General features: G+C 39.0%; 1 protein-coding gene across 6 annotated transcripts in view; it reads left to right on the top strand.

Annotated features, from left to right (window-relative positions):
• The window catches only part of MEGF10 (multiple EGF like domains 10), a 404496-nt gene that overhangs the window by 245918 nt on the left and 141187 nt on the right, over nucleotides 1-17391 (top strand). For 3 of the 6 annotated variants that reach the window (XM_045394871.3, XM_065546702.2, XM_065546703.2), the window contains exon 2: nucleotides 15974-16109. The exons of 1 other annotated variant lie outside the window; for it this stretch is intronic. In XM_045394871.3, coding sequence (XP_045250806.2) covers nucleotides 15994-16109 — 116 coding nt within the window. In that variant the 5' untranslated portion in view covers nucleotides 15974-15993. Of the gene's footprint in view, nucleotides 1-5750; nucleotides 5757-10448; nucleotides 10554-15973; nucleotides 16110-17391 lie in introns of those variants that run through there. 2 more of the 6 variants (XM_073994146.1, XM_073994144.1) reach the window with 2 other exon arrangements.

A 17391-nucleotide genomic window follows, 5' to 3' on the forward strand; every position in this document is an offset into this window, starting at 1 on the left:
GACCATCACAGACCTTAATTACCTCTCAAAATTAAAACTTAAAAATATATGAATCTTGCCGGGGGTGGTGGCCCATGGCTGTAATCCCAGCACTTTCAGAGGCTGATAGAAGTGAATTGCTTGAGCCCAGTAGTTCAAGACCAGCATGGGCAATGTGATGAGACCCATCTCTACAAAAATACAAAAATTAGCCAGGTGCGTTGACGTGTGTGTAGTCCCAGCTACTCAGGAGGCTGAGGTGAGAGGATCCATTCAGTTTGGGAGGTTGAGGCTGCGGTGAGCCGTGATTGTGTCACTGCACTCCAGCTTGGGCGACAGAGTGAGACCCTGTCTTAAAAAAAAAAACCAAAACAAAATAACCCTTTTTCTTTCTGTCTATATTTCAAGCATATATTTTGAATCACTTTATAACAAAAATCTTTTTCTTTTCTAAACCGTACTAATCTAACACTTCAAGAACATGTTGAAGCAGAGCAGTCTTTCAGTTGCTGTAGACCATAGCAATCTGCTAATTACTGAAGGTTCATTCTAGGGTATTCCCACACATTGTTCTTTCTGGTGAAGCTTGCTGAAATGGGTCCCTGTACCAGCCCACACAGGCAGGCCCCAGGAATTGCGCTTTTTATCAATGGAGATGCAACACTTCAAAAGAGGCTTTAGTGCAGCGAAAGGCTGCCATATAAGTTTGGTGCCATTGTGCCTTTGCTCTGCCTCCTTATCTTGCCTTTGTTACTTCCTGCTGGCTTCTGCTGCCTGGCTCCTAACCCCCTCTGGATGCTCCCTTTGCTGCTCTCAAATGTATGCTCATAGTCGCCTCACCTTGTCCACAGCTGAGATGAATACCAGGCCCGCAAGAATCATGACCAACACAGCCATGTTTGACCAGATCCAGTTATTGAGAATACAGGAAGGCTAATGAGTAGAAAGCCTTAAGCTTTTAAATGAATTTACAGAATGATTAACTATTAATTAAGCCCTTGAAAGTTCCCATACGTTCTCTTCAGAGACTACATCCTTTTTTTAATTTCTAATTAAAACAAATATCCCCCAAACAAAACTTTCAATGTTTTTTACATATTTATAATCACTAGTATTGCAATCATTTTGTTTCAACTCTAGAATTTTCCACTGCAGTTGTATAGTTTAGCAATTAAATGAGATAATCTTGACCTTCCATTTCTGCCTTTTAGATATTAAGAATAATGATTTCAGGGTTCCAGAACAACTGATTTGCATATTCTGAGCTTTATTTTTCCTATGGGCCATGCATTCATTCAAGAATGCCAAGAACATGTAGAGATGAACAGTGTACCATTCTGACATTAAGGAGTTTGGTAGCTAGTGGAGAGATGAGCGGTGTGGTTTGTGTTACTACTCTGACAAAGAACACATCAGCTACTCTTGGGATGTTTCAGGGTGTTACAGGAGCAAGGAAGAAGAATAACAAAGTTAGCCAGGGAACTCTTCTAAGAGGAAATGACAGTTGATTCTTAAAGAATGAGTAAGAATTAAAGCTGACCAGGTAGTTAAGGGCATTCCAAGAAGGAGCAGCATGGGCGAAGACAGAGGAGTGAAAACTTCTAATGTTTGGGGAAATTCAAGTACCTGAGAATTGTTCAGGTGACATATGTATGAGTTTGCTGAGTGATGAGGTTGGACTCAGATATCTTGAGTCTTAAATGCCAGTTTGAATTTTACCTCAAAGGCAAGGTCTCAAAAGCTTTTAAGAAGGGGAGTATGGGGTTGTTTGTTTTCTTCTTGTAAATGTGTTTCAGTTCTTTTTAGATTCTGGATATTAGCCCTTTGTCAGATGGGTAGATTGCAAAAAATTTCTCCCATTTTGTAGGTTGCCTGTTTACTCTGATGGTAGTTTCTTTTGCTGTGCAGAAGCCCTTTAGTTTAATTAGATCCCATTTGTCTATTTTGGCTTTTGTTTTCATTGCTTTTGGTGTTTTAGTCATGAAGTCCTTGCCCATGCCTATGTCTTGAATGATATTGTCTAGGTTTTCTTGTAGGGTTTTTATGGTTTTAGGTCTAACATTTAAGTCTTTAATCCATCTTGAATTAATTTTTGTATAAGGTGTAAGGAAGGGATCCAGTTTCAGCTTTCTACATAGAAAATGTGGCACATAAACACCACGGAATACTATGCAGCCATAAAAAGGATGAGTTCACGTCCTTTGCATGGACATGGATGAAGCTGGAAACCATCATTCTGAGCAAACTAAGACAAGAACAGAAAACCAAACACCCTGTGTTCTCATTCATAGATGGGAACTGAACAATGAGAACACTTGTACACAGGGTGGGGAACATCAAACATGGGGGCCTGTCATGGGGTGGGGGGCAGGAGGAGGGATAGCATTAGGAGAAATACCTAATGTAAATGACGAGTTGATGGCTGCAGCAAACCAACATGGTACATGTATACCTGTGTAACAAACCTGCATGTTGTGCACATGTACCCCCTAGAACTTAAAGTATAATTAAAAAATGGGGCGGGGGGGGGGAGTGTGATGTCCTGACTTGTGTTTTTAAAGCATTGGTGACACTGTGGAGGAGGAATTGAGTTGATTGGTAAAAAGGATGAACTGATCAAACTGAAAAACTAGTCAAAGTTAGCGTTTCTTGACATTGGTTTTGAAATTTTGCTCTCAGTAACGTGATCAGTAAGTATGATTAGTGCTCTTATAAAAGAGAGCACAGAGTGCTGCCTTGCCCCTTGCACCATGTGAGAACACAAGGAGAGGGCACCATCTGTGAATCAGGAAGCGGCCCCTCACCAGACACTGAATCTGCCAGCGCCTTGATTCTGGACTTCCAGCCTCCAGAACTGGGAGAAATAAGTTTCTGCTGTTTTTAAGGCACCCGGTTTATGGCACTTGGTTATAGCAGAGTGACCTGACTGACACACCTTTTTATCTTTACAGTAAAAAGTCAAACTGAGGGATAAAAACTTGATGACGTTTTTAAGAATACCCAAACAAAAAAGTGGCCATTTCCTCATCCCTGATAGAAGTTTTTGCTAAGATAAAAAATGATAAACACTTTTAAATCATGGGACCATACCAAGTAGCCATGGTTGGCATCATTAGCTGAAAATGAATCTAAAAGAACTTTGAAAAGCAGATGAAGTAGCCAAATGATATGCTTTAAAAACTTGTAAAATCATCCTAGAATATACAAAGCTTAAAAATGCATGAAGTAAGAGATGAGAACTCTCCAACCATCTTGCCATTGAAAAATTGACTTAAACATAAAAAAAAAAGTTAATGAAAAACACTGCCAATAAGCAGATCAAACATAATTGACTGAGAATGAGGGGAGGAAAAACTAAAATGCTGCTAAGCCTATAAAAGTTGTAAAACTATGTATGCCCGATTGCAAACAAACAAACAAGCAAACTCAAACTCTTCTCCCAAAACTTTTAAAAAATGACAAAAGAGAATATTTTTAAGACACACAAGCAATGCACAATTGCCCAATGGTATATAAAAATTGCTAATTCCTGAAAAACCTGTGACTTGAAATAAACATTTTTCAATAAACTTTTATTTGTCAAACTCACCAATTCCAAATCTTGTTCCAAACCCTTTTCTTTCCTTCTTTCTTTCTTTCTTTCTCTCCCTCCCTCCCTCCCTTTCTTCTTTCATTCCTTCCTTCCCTCCTTCCTTCCTTCTTCCCTCCCTTCCTTTCTCTCTTTCTTTCTTGATGGAGTCTCGCTCTGTTGCCCAGGCTGGAGTGCACTGGTGTGATCTCGGCTCACTGCAACCTCCACTTCCTGGGTTCAAGTGATTCTCCTGCTTCAGCCTCCCGAATAGCTGGGATTACAGGCAACTGCCACTATGCCTGGCTAATGTTTGTATTTTTAGTAGAGACAGGGTTTTACCATGTTGGCCAGGCTGGTCTTGAACTCCTGACCTCAAGAGATCCACCTGCCTAGGCCTCCCAAGGTATTAGGATTACAGGCATGAGCCACTGTGCCTGGCCTTGCTTTTCTTCTTTAAACTAGTTTTTCTTTTCTTAAATGTTTTGTTCAGATTTGCATAGTGGATGCGTTTCTATGTCTTTGTTGTTTAGATTCATTCATTCATTTGTTGTGCCAGATGCTGTTTTAGGTACTGAGGATACTGCAGACAACCAAGAAGGCATCATTGCACTGAGGAAATTAGGAGATATCAGTTTACCTTCCATCAGCTCTTTCACATGGCCATTGGCAAAGCTTCTACCATGCTTGTATCTGATCTGCTCCTTTGATGCATAGATTGAATAGACATAATTCACTGCGAGCTCTTCCTCCTGGGAATGAAAAGGAGCATTCACAAGTTGCCTTATTAAAGTCTTTGGCCAACTAATCAATTTTTTACTGTTAAACTTTTATAAGCACCCTAGGGCCAATTATCTCTATATTTGTACTCTATTAACAGTGGCATCAGCCACAGAAAGAAAGTAATTGCATCTTTATTATCTTTGTGTGTAGCAATTCATATTATTGGGCAAGACAAACTGATAGGATCTTGAATTTTGGCCCAATAGTGGCCTAAGGAGAAGCCATTTAGAAAATAGCTTTGTGACCTTGGGCACACTTTTAATTTCTCCAGACCACAGCATCATCATCTGTAAAATTAGAGTATTGGACCAGCTTTCGGGTAAAGGCTATGTTCACACAAAAGTCGAAGAATCTTAGGCATTCTGGAGGTTTATAAGAAAAGCAAAGAGAAAAATCACTCTCATTATAAGTTTGCTTGCCATGAAAGCTGCTTTCCTGACTGATGTTTCTGAAAAGGAAATAAGAGAGGGAGCCATGTCCTGCCAGTGATCAGTTTGATGCTGCATTAGACTAGAATTTACCCCTGTCACTGTCTCCACCTGTCCCCATGGCATCAGGTCCTGAATTTCACTAAAAATGGCAGGGAAGGACAAACCAGAAGACACAGGGAAATTAGAAGAGATAATTATGGATGATGTGAATGAAGGAAGTAATATGGAGAATGACGCTTGATTTTCCTAACAATATGAGATTGTTCTCCAACCATTAGGGTCAGACAGGGTCATTTATTGAGTGAAAGATCAGTCTAGATACCACAGGAAGTGGTGTTGCTAATTCAGCATGTGGCAATTTATCTACTGAAACAAAGCCCCGCTTTAAGAGTCATAAAGTTGGGGTTTGGGTTGTGGCTTCGTATATTTGCATACATATGCGATTGGTGAGGAAGTGGAAGTGGGAGGTGAGGCTGCCCAAGCATTTTCTCCTGAATATCCTGACCAAATGCAGCTTTGAATAATGACATTCTTTCACCTACTTATACTTCCTCAGCAGTTTCCTCGCATTTTGCCTCAAATCTTCAAAGCTTTTGACGATGTGGGCTTAAAACCATGAGGATAAATGTGTTCAGATTCTTTTGTGGCAATGCCTGCTGTGAGATACCTGTGGTCACTCTGCTTCCTGGTCTGGGTTAGTGGTTCAGAACTGAGTCCACTGGGAAGAATGGCAGTTGAGTCACAAATGTCACTGATTATTCAAAACATCTGTACAGTGTAAATGTGGAAATATCTTTTGTACTTTCCAATTCACATATTCAGTTTTGACCAGAAAGTAGCTTAGTCTCTTATGGTATCTAACTTTTAGTGAATTTGCATTTCAAGAAGCATTTATTGCTACAATACACAGGTGAAGTGTTATTTTAGAAGGACTGTGACTGTTTTTACCTGATGGAGAGGTGATTTGACTGTAAGTTAAGAGAACTGAGTTCTGGGTTCCAGTGTTGGGCCACTTACAAATGAGCTCTGTGATCATGGCCAAGTCATCTTAACTTGACCTTCTATTATTTCATCCATACAATGAAAGGATTTTGATTGGACGCCATGAAGGCCTTCAATGCTAACATTCTGTTCTATTATTTCTTACACAAGAGCTCTGTGGATTCTGGACATATGTATTGCTCTAGAAACTCTTGGGAGCCAAGTAAATGTTAAAAACTCAAATTTCTGTATCCTGTTAGAGGAATGCTCAGGGTGTGTGTGTGTGTGTGTGTGTGTGTGTGTGTGTGTTGATGCATGTGTGTGCTCATGCTTGGCTTAATGGAATCTGAATAGGTTCAGTTGACAGGAACATTTTCTAAGATTTTGGTTTTATAGAAATTCTTTTCCTCATAAGGTCTTTGTTCCTCTATGGGGTTTTCTTTTGACCTTTGAGGAAAGCAAGACTTAACTTGGATTGCTCATCTATGCCCTAATAGTGAGTGTCGCAGTAATTTAAGGCTAGGTTAATGACCCAGAGATAGGAGAGCAGATGACATGTAGGTGCCCCTTGTCATGCCAGTGATGGGGGCAGAATATCTGTTAGCATCCTTCTGACTGTTGCTCCAGGCACCCTTGAAAAGGATCTTCTCAAGAGAGGGACCTTGCCTGTACTCAGGCTTCCTCTCAGTGTCCCTCCCTGTCCTCCCCGTACCATGAAAAAGGAAAGACTGAAGATTCTGATGATGCTCAAGTACCCTGCTACATGTCAGAGAATTATATTTGCTCCTCTTTCTCCTTAAAGTTTGACTTGTCTTTTCTCAAGGAAATTGCCTTCTTTTGTCATTTATTCTGTTGTGATTGGATTTTTTCCCCTGCTTGTCTCATCAGAGGATTGGTCAAACTGGAAATCTTTCAGCTTCTTTAATTAGCACTTTTGTAAAATAAATAAATAAATAAATAAAAATAAAAAAAATAGTGTTTTTGGTTGAAAGAGAAAAAAAGCCCTAAGTCTCCCTTTCCTCCTGGGTTGATCATGTTCCATTTTTTGAGTCATTTTTCTCAGATTCCTTCACTGTTGGACTGCCTGAGGTCTCATGAGGTGTTTGGATGTTTCACCTTGAGTTAATCTCAAGCCATCATATTCAGTGTCATTCCTGATCTGGCTCCTAAACTTCCTTTCCCACTCACTTTCACACTGTGCTTCAAACAATCCTGCCTCTTTGCCTTTCCTCTGAGCTCTCACTTTCTCCTGCCTTCGTTTTTACTGATTCCTCTGCCTATACTGCTCCATCTACCCAGCAAAAAGTTTCTTAAAGACCTTTTTTTGTGGAGTCTTCAATAATGCTATCTGTTTTCCCCATTCACCAGTTGTAAGTACTTTCTGAATGCCCATACATGTTTTGTAATCCTCCTTTGACCGTAATCACGTTTTACATTGCCCTGTCATTACCATCTGCATGGTACTACTCTCACATTAGATTGTTAATTCTTTGAGGGCAAACATGGCCTTCACTAGTGTTTGCTGATTGAAATAACAAATGTTTGTTCATCGGCAAAGCATTTGAAAGGCATCCATGTGAAAAATTCTTAAAGTAATCACATGATTACAACAGCTGATGAAATTTCAGTTAGGTCTACAGATTAGATGGTAGTATTGCATTAATGTTAAATTTTTTGTGTATCATTGTACGATAATTATACAAGTAAATATCCTTATTCTTAGGACATGCACATTGAAGTATTTAGAAGTAAAGGAGACTGATGTGCACAAATTACTCTTAAATGATTACAAAAAACATATATACACACACACAAACACACACACATGTTGCACATATATATATATATATGCCTGGACATTCTTTGTGATATTTTTGTAACTTTCAAGTAAATTTGAAACTATTTTAAAATAAAAAGTTTAAAAAATTAAATTGTTATATATTACCTGATCAGGGATAATCATAGAAAAGTAGCCCAAATGCGGAAAAATAAAAGAAACATTTATTTGTAGATGAAAAAGTAACCCAGCGAACAGTCTGAAATTCATTTATTTAATATTTTATAAATGACCTGCACACAGCACATGATGAATTCTCTAAGTTATGATGAGGTAGGTCAATTATTCTGGAAAGTCACATGCTAAATGACTATGCATAAATGGCCGGATAATCTGGGACGGTGCCCTGTGTGGAAGAATAGCAGATGTACCTCAAAGTACAGGCATTGTGAAGTTATGCCTCTAGGCACAAAATAACTCAAGCCGTTATTAGAAGGTGATGGGCTCTTGCCAGGTGTTACAATGTAGAGAAAAGATTTCAGAAGCATTGCAGGTGGTTACTTCTGTATGTCAATGCTACTAAAGATGCCAATGAAATGATGGGCGTTATTAGGAGGTGTTTTGGAAGTAAAAGTAATTTTGGTATGACATACTTAAATATAGGCATATTGGTTATATATTGTTTCTTCACATGAACTCAAAAATTAGCAGCCTAAAACAACGAACATTTATTACTCACAGTTTCCGTGGGCTAGGAATTTGAGAGTAGCTTAGCTGGTGGTTCTAGCTCAGGGTCTCATGAGTTTATAATAAGTATGTAAGCAAGGGCCGCAGTCATCTAAAGGTTTAGCAGGAGCTAGAGGATCCACTCCCAAGATGGATCACTCACATGGCTGTTAGCAGGAGGCCTCAGTTCCTTACTATGTTGGTCTCTCCATATGGCTGCTTGAGCATCCGAATATCATAGCAGCTGGCTTCCTGTGAAATGGTGTTCAAAGAAGTGAGATGGGAATTTCAGTGCCTTTTATGACCTAGTTTGGAAGTTTATCATTTTTGTAATATTCTATTGGTTATACAAGCCCACTTATTCATTGTGAGAGGGGCTTACACAGGCAGGGATCATTGGAGGCCATCCTGGAGGCCAGCTACAATAATAGGGTATCATTATGGTTGGCTGTAGCAGCATTGAAAAAAAGAAGAAAAAAAGAGTGAACTTTATAAACATGCTAAGAGGGCTTTTTATTTTTGTTGACAGGCCAGGAAAATTAAGACTCTTAAGGTTGAGAAGAATGAGTAGGAATGTTATTGAAGTGTATCAAATTATGACAAATTTGGAAAAATAAATATGATTTTATTCATCAAAGTTTGGAACAAGAAGTGGTGTTTGAAGTTTCTTTTTCTAATAAAAAAGAGATGTAACTTGTTTTCTCAGTAGAAATAAATAGATTGAACCCAGAAGATATAACCAGGGGATTCAGAATGTTTTAAACCCAAAACAGCTCTCCTTGATCTCTACCATAATTTCTATTATTTCTGCCAGGCCTGCTGATTCTTTCTCTCATTGGTTTTCTTGCACACTTCCGATTCCTAGGCTGCCACCCGAGGAAGGTCGTTCCACTTCACACGTGAGTGCAGTAACCTCCACACTCTGTCTTTGCCCCCAAAGGATTTGGTCCCTTGGTTGGTTTTTGCAGACCTTCTCTGTTAATTCCCCAAGCACCTCTTTCATCAAATAATGCCCTTGCTCAAAGACTTCAAGTGAATTCTACTGCAGACAGGATAGACTCAACTCTTTAGCCTGGTGCTGAAGGCCCTTTATCACCACCAAGCACCACCCTCCTTTCTAGCATTACTTCTCACAATCTGTTACAAAACCTTCTGCTTTCCACCCCTAAGGCGTGGCTCTTACCTTTCTCTTTGCCTTGTGGCCCCTCCTTGAGTTTTTGTTTACTCAGAAGATTCCTTTTATCCAGGTGTGATGCAGGTCACAGGCATTGTAGCCATCAGCCAGGCCTGTTCGTATATCTGCTCTTACCTGATTGTCTGCCTTCCAGGGAGACGTTTAATCTCAGTATTCCCTGTATGGGGATAATAGACCCTGTCCCGTGGACTCAGTGAGATTTCATTGCTAGTGTGACATGCTACTCAGTGATTTCTAGTTTCTTTTCTTTTTCAAGTCCCTGCTCAAGTTTGACTTTTTTCGTGTGCCTTCATTGCTCTTTTTGGCTTCCCCTCCTCTTAAAACTCTGGCAAGTCATCTCTAAATGGACTCATTGGCAAATAATCATATTTTGTTTATAATTTTTCCCTAGTAGATTTTAAGCTGTTATGGGCAGAGACTGTGCTTTACAAGTCACAGTAGTTGCCATGGTTTCTTGCACTTAGATCTTTAATGAGTATTGTTTGTAGATATTTTCCCACATGTGTTGTGGATGATGATTTCACAGAGACATTGTAGAGGATTTTACAAAGTTGATGATGAGTGAGTTACCAGGGTCTTCCCCAAATTATCCCTTAACACCACCTATATAATGACGGTGGGGCTGGCTGGTTAGGTAGGCAGGGCAACATCTCTGTTCCCATGTAGCTTATTCTGGTCTTAACCATAGTGTGCATCATGCTGTACTGAATAGATCAGTTTGTGGCCATTTTCCACATGGGGCTATGAGCTCCTTCGGGATAGTCAGCACTGGACATTGTCAGTGCCTTGCCCAGTTTTTGTTTAATGTGAAGTGCCCAAAGAATTAGAACCATTAGTAAACATTCATTTCATGCTAATGTTTAGGGATTTTGTGTGTGTGTGTGTGTGTGGGCGGGAGGGGGCATGTTTATAAAACCATTATAAAATGCCATTATATAAAGCCATTATAAAATAGATTTTGAGAGTATTTTTTTTTTAAGACAGAGACTTGCTCCACCACCCAGCTGGAATGCAGTGCCACAATCACAGCTCACTGCAGCCTTGACCTCCGAGGCTCAAGCGATCCTCCTACCTCACCCTATACTCCACCCCTCTCAGTAACTGGGACTACAGGTGCATGCCACCAAGCCTGGCTAATTTTTTTTTTTTTTAATAGGGCTAGGGTCTTGCTATGTTGCTGAGGCTAGTCGCAAACTCCTGGGCTCAAGTAATCCTCTCACCTTGGTTTCCCAAAGTATTGGGATTATGGGAGCCACCACACCTGGCCTTTCTTTTATTAATGCTGGTAGACACACTCATTTAACTTAAAAACTTCCCAGGAATACTCTGTTCCTGCCATTACATAATGTAATTTGATTTAGAATATGTTTGTTGTGGGTTTGATGTTAGCAAAATGACATGAGGCCCTCAAAACAAAGTAAATATAGCACTTGTACTGTTTGAAATGAATAGTCATACCTGGATAATGTAATATGTTATTAGAATAACTAACCTTGCTCAGTGAACAGAGAAGTCATGCTAATGCCTTAAGAATTCCTTTCATCAGCAAACTAATATGTCTATGGAAGTCCTCATCTGAGATTGTTCTCAGGGCAACCAGCAAGCATTACTCATTCTACATCTTTAATGCGCTGAAGCTGGACCATTGCTTCTCTGTTCATGGCCTCAAAGCTCCAGGAAGAACTTAGCACACTGCCTCTGCCGGTCTTTCTGAGTAGTTTGAGGAAGAGTGAGTACATCCTTTACAGATAACACGATGGAGTGGTCAGGTGAAATGGATGGCTCTTGTTGAAAAGTGGCTATTCTTAATCAAGAAATTTGTTTTAATTTAACTTAGAGATATGTGAGAGAATCTTAGTAGCAGAAAATGAGCTTGAGAAAAAACTGGTTGAGGGTACCCAAGTTATTTCTATGTGTGCACTTAATTGATTCTAGGAAGAAAATAGATTTTGGAGCCAAAAGGAATCATCTGGAATAATTTCCCCCTCTGTTGTTTCAAAAATAAATTAATAAGTCAATACCCCATTATTTATTTCCTTTTAACTCAATGATGAAGAAACTACTGCTTATCATCAGAACTAAGTCTCATCCATTGTAAGGATTTTATTCATCCTAATCATTTACTGAGGCTTTTGTGGTAGAATAAGCAAAGCTTGCCTTCCAAGTGGAGCTGCAAAACACAGGCAGCAAGAGTTAACTCTGTGGGCTGTTTCCCTTTCTAATAGGAGCACTTTAGCAATGCTAATCAGTTGTACTGATTTTGTTTTGATTTTTCCATAATAATTAAGTGAATGATCTGAAATGCAATCAAGTTTGGCACTAGGGGGTTCATGCAAATGACTCTTCATTTTTTTACATTTTAAATTGTGTTAAATGGAATCATAGGAAAGTTATTTGAAGAGGAAGTCTGAGTGGGTGAGGGTAGCCAACACCCAATTTAGAGATTTGAATATATTCAAAATGTCTGTCTTAATGAAGCAAATCACCACTGCATTGCCTTTGTTTTCAATTGAAATAATACTATTTTTAAAAAATTTCATTTTGTTTTCATTTGCATTCCAAAGTGGAAAATTATAAGACAGGATGCCACAGCATAGAAGAGAGAAATGAGGAAGAATAAATGTACTGGACTTTCCTTCTTCAGAGTGGACATAGTGGAAAAAGGGTACTCACCACGTTTACTCACCAAAACCTATAGAAGAAAACAAGACAGGGAAAAAGTAAATGAATGCCCTGTCTTCCTTCCTTCTTTCTCTCTCTCTCTCTTTCCTTCCTTTCTCCCTCCCTCCCTCCCTCCCTCCCTCCCTCCCTCCCTTCCTTCCTTCCTTCCTTCCTTCCTTCCTTCCTTCCTTCCTTCCTCTCTCTTTCTCTTTCTTTCTTTCTCTCTCTCTCTTTCTTTCTTTCTTTCTTTCTTTCTTTCTTTCTTTCTTTCTTTCTTTCTTTCTTTCTTTCTTTCTGTCTCTCTCTCTCTCTCTTTCTTTTTTTGAGATAGAGTTTCGCTCCTGTTGCCCAGGCTGGAGTACAGTGGCACGATCTTGGCTCATTGCAGCCTCTGCCTCCCGGGTTCAAGTAATTCTTCTGCCTCAGCCTCCCAAGTAGCTGGGATTATAGGCACCTGCCAGCATGCCTGGCTAATTTCTTATATTTTTTAGTAGAGACAGGATTTCACTCTGTTGGCCAGGGGGTTTTGAACTCCTGACCTCAGATGATCCACCCACCTTGGCCTCCCAAAGTGCTGGGATTACAGGCATGAGCCACCACGCCTGGCCTAAATGTCCTATCAACTTCTGATTTTGATTGCATCTCAGTGCCTTTACTAAACAAGATAGAATGAAAGGACAATCCATGTTTCCTAATTTAGAGAAATGCTGTGTTTCTTAGTTCTCTACAGCTTATTGGCATATTTGTGAGATGTCTTCTCTCCTCATCCTCTATAACATCTGTGTTATTTTCTCAAACACTTTTAACCAGCTTATGTGAATTTGCATGATCCTTGCCTCTTGATCAAACAATTCTTTTTGGTTTTGCAGATTACTCTAGAGCTCAGTTAATTTTCTAATTTTAATGAGGAAAATGCATTGGGACAAAGAGACCAAGTAATACACACACACACACACATATTTTTTAATGGACTGATATTTTATCTTTCAAAAATGGTACCTGCGACTTCTCAATGCAGTTTGATATTTCTGTATACTGAACTTCCAAAGCAATGAGAAGGTGGCCAAATTCTGCTTTTTCTGTGTCACCTCCTCTTCACAGGGCAATGCATCAGGTTCAAAGCAAGAAGAGAAACCAGAAGATTAGTGTCAATATTTTTACACTAAAAGAAAACTCACAACCTCTTTCTTGTTCTTGGACCTTGATTCATGGCTTGTGGCAATTTCTAACTTTACAGACTAAACATTTCTAATTGGTAAATGGATGGTTTGAGTCTGAGATGACTCAGGAAATAAACTTTCCAATTTGGGGTAACTGTTTATGAGTAGATGGCAGGTTACTGCTTACCAGCCTTCATGTCTTTGAGGAAAGAATGAAAGCTAAACACATTTCACACTTCATTGAAAGGAAATACTTCTCCTCACATAGACAAAGCAATGAGACAAGGAAATAATTGCCATGCTTATTTGTTACAGCCAAATATATTAAAGATGTTTTTGATGGATCAGGAAAACACTAGCTGTATATTACATGGCTTCAGCTGTAAAACAGGGACAATAAAAACTACTACTTCTTAGTTAAGTTGCTGTAAGGATTACATAGATAATTCACATAAATGGCTCAGTACTGTGTCTGGCATACAGTAATTGGTCAGGAAATGTTAGCTGTTATTGTTTATTATTATTATCACCATCATTTTTTATTCATTCCTGTTAAATGAAATAGCTTCTTTATATAATGTTAAGCTTCAGATTTTACAATTTCATGATGGTTAGCATGTGAGAAATGTCAAGAATTTAAATTAATCTATTAGTTAATTTTCGCTATCTATTTATGCTTTATCTATTGGAATTATTTAGTGACCATTGAAATATCCTTTTTAAGATTTTACAGCTTCTTTAATGGCTTACACAATATCTTTTAATTATACTACAAATTCATGATTTTTTTTCCTTATTCCAAGTCAAACATTTTCTTTTAGCCTTTGTTGAGTCAGCAATAGGTGACTTGTCATAGTATACTTAAACAATCTTGATTTTGAAGAATTTAATATTTCCTCATTTGATCTGTCCTGAATTTGAATGATAAACTATTTCCTAAAGTTGTTTTTTTGCTGTTATTGTTTTTTTGTTTGTTTTAAGATAAATTTGTCTTTTCAAACCATAAAGTTATTATTCAATACATTTGGTTCCCAAATATTGAAAATTTCTTGGTGTGGAAAATGAGTATAACTTCTTAAAATGTCAGCTCCCACCCAGAAAATCACTGCTTTGCTCAAATAATCTGGCTTATTATTACTAATTTCACTAGTTTACCAACAAGCAGGTTGGTGCTTATTTTGTTTGTAATTAAGAAATGGATCAGTGATTTCTAATTTTGTGTCCATTTTTATAATGATTAGATGACATAGTATGACAATTAAACTTCTCCTTCTTACTAAATTCCAGAGGCTGCAGGAGTGCATGTGATTCTCAGGTGCAAACCATTACAGGTGTTACACACCTGGGCCTGGCGCAGGTCCTAGCACATCGCATGTGTTCAATAAATGCCTGTAGGTGGCTTCGCTTGATGATATCAGAGGAACCTTCAACCTGACATATCTAAAACTGAACTCAAAGCTTCCCCTCCCCAGAGGAGGGCTTCTGTGAGTCCCATCTCAGTGAAGGGCTAACAATCCCCATAAGGGGCTAAACCAGAAGCTCCTCCCCTCCCTTAATCCATGTTCAATAGCCAAATCCTGTTGATTCCACCTCCTAAAAATCTCCCAGAGCCACTCCACTTCTTACAACCCCATTGCTGCTGCCTTGATCTGTTCACAGTCGCGTCTCCCCTGGCCTCCCTCCAAGAGCCTCCCCTTGCAGCTAGAGTCATTCTTTTAATGCCACTCTGCATCATTTACTAGCTCCATGTTATCCTTGGATGAAGTTCCCTACTACACAATGGCTTATGAAACCCATCACGACTCACCCTCTGTCTCTTTCTCCAGCTGTCCCCTTTCTCTTACCATGAATTAACTTGAACTCCCTAAATGCACCTGGCCATCCCTTACCTGTGGATCCCTCTGCCTGGAACATTCACCCTCTTCTATCTCCTTTGCCAGCCTATCTATTTTCCGAGCTTTTAAATATGTTACTTTATGGTTTTTAGGTTCATTTTCTCAAACATTGACCTGCAAACAGCCTTACATTTTTTTCTATGCATAGTCTAGTTTTTAGAAACCGCTGTGAGATGGTTGGTTTCATTTCTTTTCAGCAGATGGAGAAATTGAAGCATTATGTTTAAGAAACTTATGTCATGATTACTAAATTATAAACGTCTTAACAGGCAGTGATAGGGACTGGCTCTGTATTTTATATCCAGCCTTTGCATGGTGCCTAGGATGGAGCAGGCATTCAGTGCATTGAATGACTTATCAAATGAATCTCAGTTTGAGCCTGAGGTACCTCTCTCTTGATTCGATGGAGCTTCTGTTTCATCATTTATTTTCTAGGACAAATGAGGCCAGCTATCTCTGTGTGCCCTCCTCTTCTAGAAGGGAAATATGCTGGGTGAGAGAATGTGGAGGCCTGTATTGCTCTGAATTGTTCTGGTAGATTTCTTTAATATTGGCTGACATAAATGAGAAGGGCTTTTGTTCTTGTGGCAATTGATGATGATTTGCATATTTTAGTAATTTGCAAAACAGTAGCCACCCTGCACAACATAAGAAACACCCCTCTCTCTGGGATCATGGAATTTGGTGACCTGGCTATTGAAATATATGGCTCGTTATGAGCCCCAGTGACAACTGGTACCTGGTGGTTGCTGTACTGAAAAGAATTCTGTGTGAGTCATTTCAATGCATTTCTAATTCGGATGTTTTTTTCTTGTAGGTTGTTCTGCAGAAAAAAAAATGGTTATTTCTTTGAACTCATGCCTGAGCTTTATTTGTTTATTATTATGCCAGTGGATTGGGACAGCATCACCTCTGAATCTCGAAGACCCTAATGTGTGTAGCCACTGGGAAAGGTAATGGTTCTGAAAGGAGCCTGACAAAAAATTGCTGAGAAGTTCCCTTATATACTATAATTATCAGTCAGATGTATAAAATTAGAATTTGCGAAGAGATTGTGAAATTACTTCTATGTAAAAATCATTAGTCATAGCTAGCAAATTAGGTAGTGTTAGTCCCCTTAGTCTTACAGTGTATATATTATGTGAAAAAAATCTTGACATATCTAATTCTAATGCAAGTGCAATTGTAAGATTCAGGGAAACCATTAATAGAGCAATTAAAAGATCTTCCTAAGGTCTTGTTTCTGATTTGAATTTGCATTAATTTTGGGGAGCTGGACTTATGCATGGGAACCCATGAGTAAGAAGTGGAAAGCAGCATGAGATAATGTACTAAAGTATTGAAATGTATGGGATTTAAAAGAATTTTGCTGTAGATGGCTTGAAAAGGGAGACCTGATTTTGGGGTAAACTGGCAAGGCTGCATAGAGGTAGTGTCCCCTGAGATGCTCTTGAAGAACTGAATAAGATGAGTGGGTTGCAATGGTTGGAAGGGGATCTCGGAAAGAGAGGCCATTTGAAATCAGTGCCATGTGGACCACCGAGAACTGTGCACAACCAGAACAGAGTTAGAACTGTATTTCGGGAGGGTATGATTATATGAAGGCAGATGATGTAATGTCCAGATATGAGCAATTTGCAGTAAAAAGTACAAAACAGTAGGTCATCCTCCAGGACCTTATAGTCCCTTTTGGAACACAAAAATAGTACAAACCCATCCAACGATATTGCAGTACAATCAAGTCCAGTGGGCTCTGCTCTAATGTGCTACTTGACTTTCCCAGAAATTATCTTTATCCAAAAAGTAAATGCAAGTGTTTTAAACAAAGAGAAGATGTTAAGTACTTGAGGGTAATATGTATTTTTAATAGCTGTAAGTACAATTATATCAGACTCTTGATCTTCAGCACCATGATTAGCAAACCACAGAGTACACATTCTAATCACCTTTGTCCCCCACTGTTAGGACGCACAAAGCCCAGAGCCTCTCAAGCACAGCAGTGGTATTATTCTGGGGACACGCTGGTTTCTCACTTAGCATTATTTTTGGTGAGGGCTTATCCCTACCTCCATTGGTAGTGTTACAAGCAGGGTAATTAAAACATAATTACCTGATTAGTCAATGGAGATATATATTATTATGAAACTTTAAGCTGTACAGAGAATATATGTATATAATAAAGTTCTATATATTTGTGGTATTAACTACATTATACAGAATTTAAGCAGAAGGACT

Source organism: Macaca fascicularis, chromosome 6 (genome assembly GCF_037993035.2).
Source record: "Macaca fascicularis isolate 582-1 chromosome 6, T2T-MFA8v1.1".
Classification (NCBI taxonomy): Eukaryota; Metazoa; Chordata; class Mammalia; order Primates; family Cercopithecidae; genus Macaca; species Macaca fascicularis.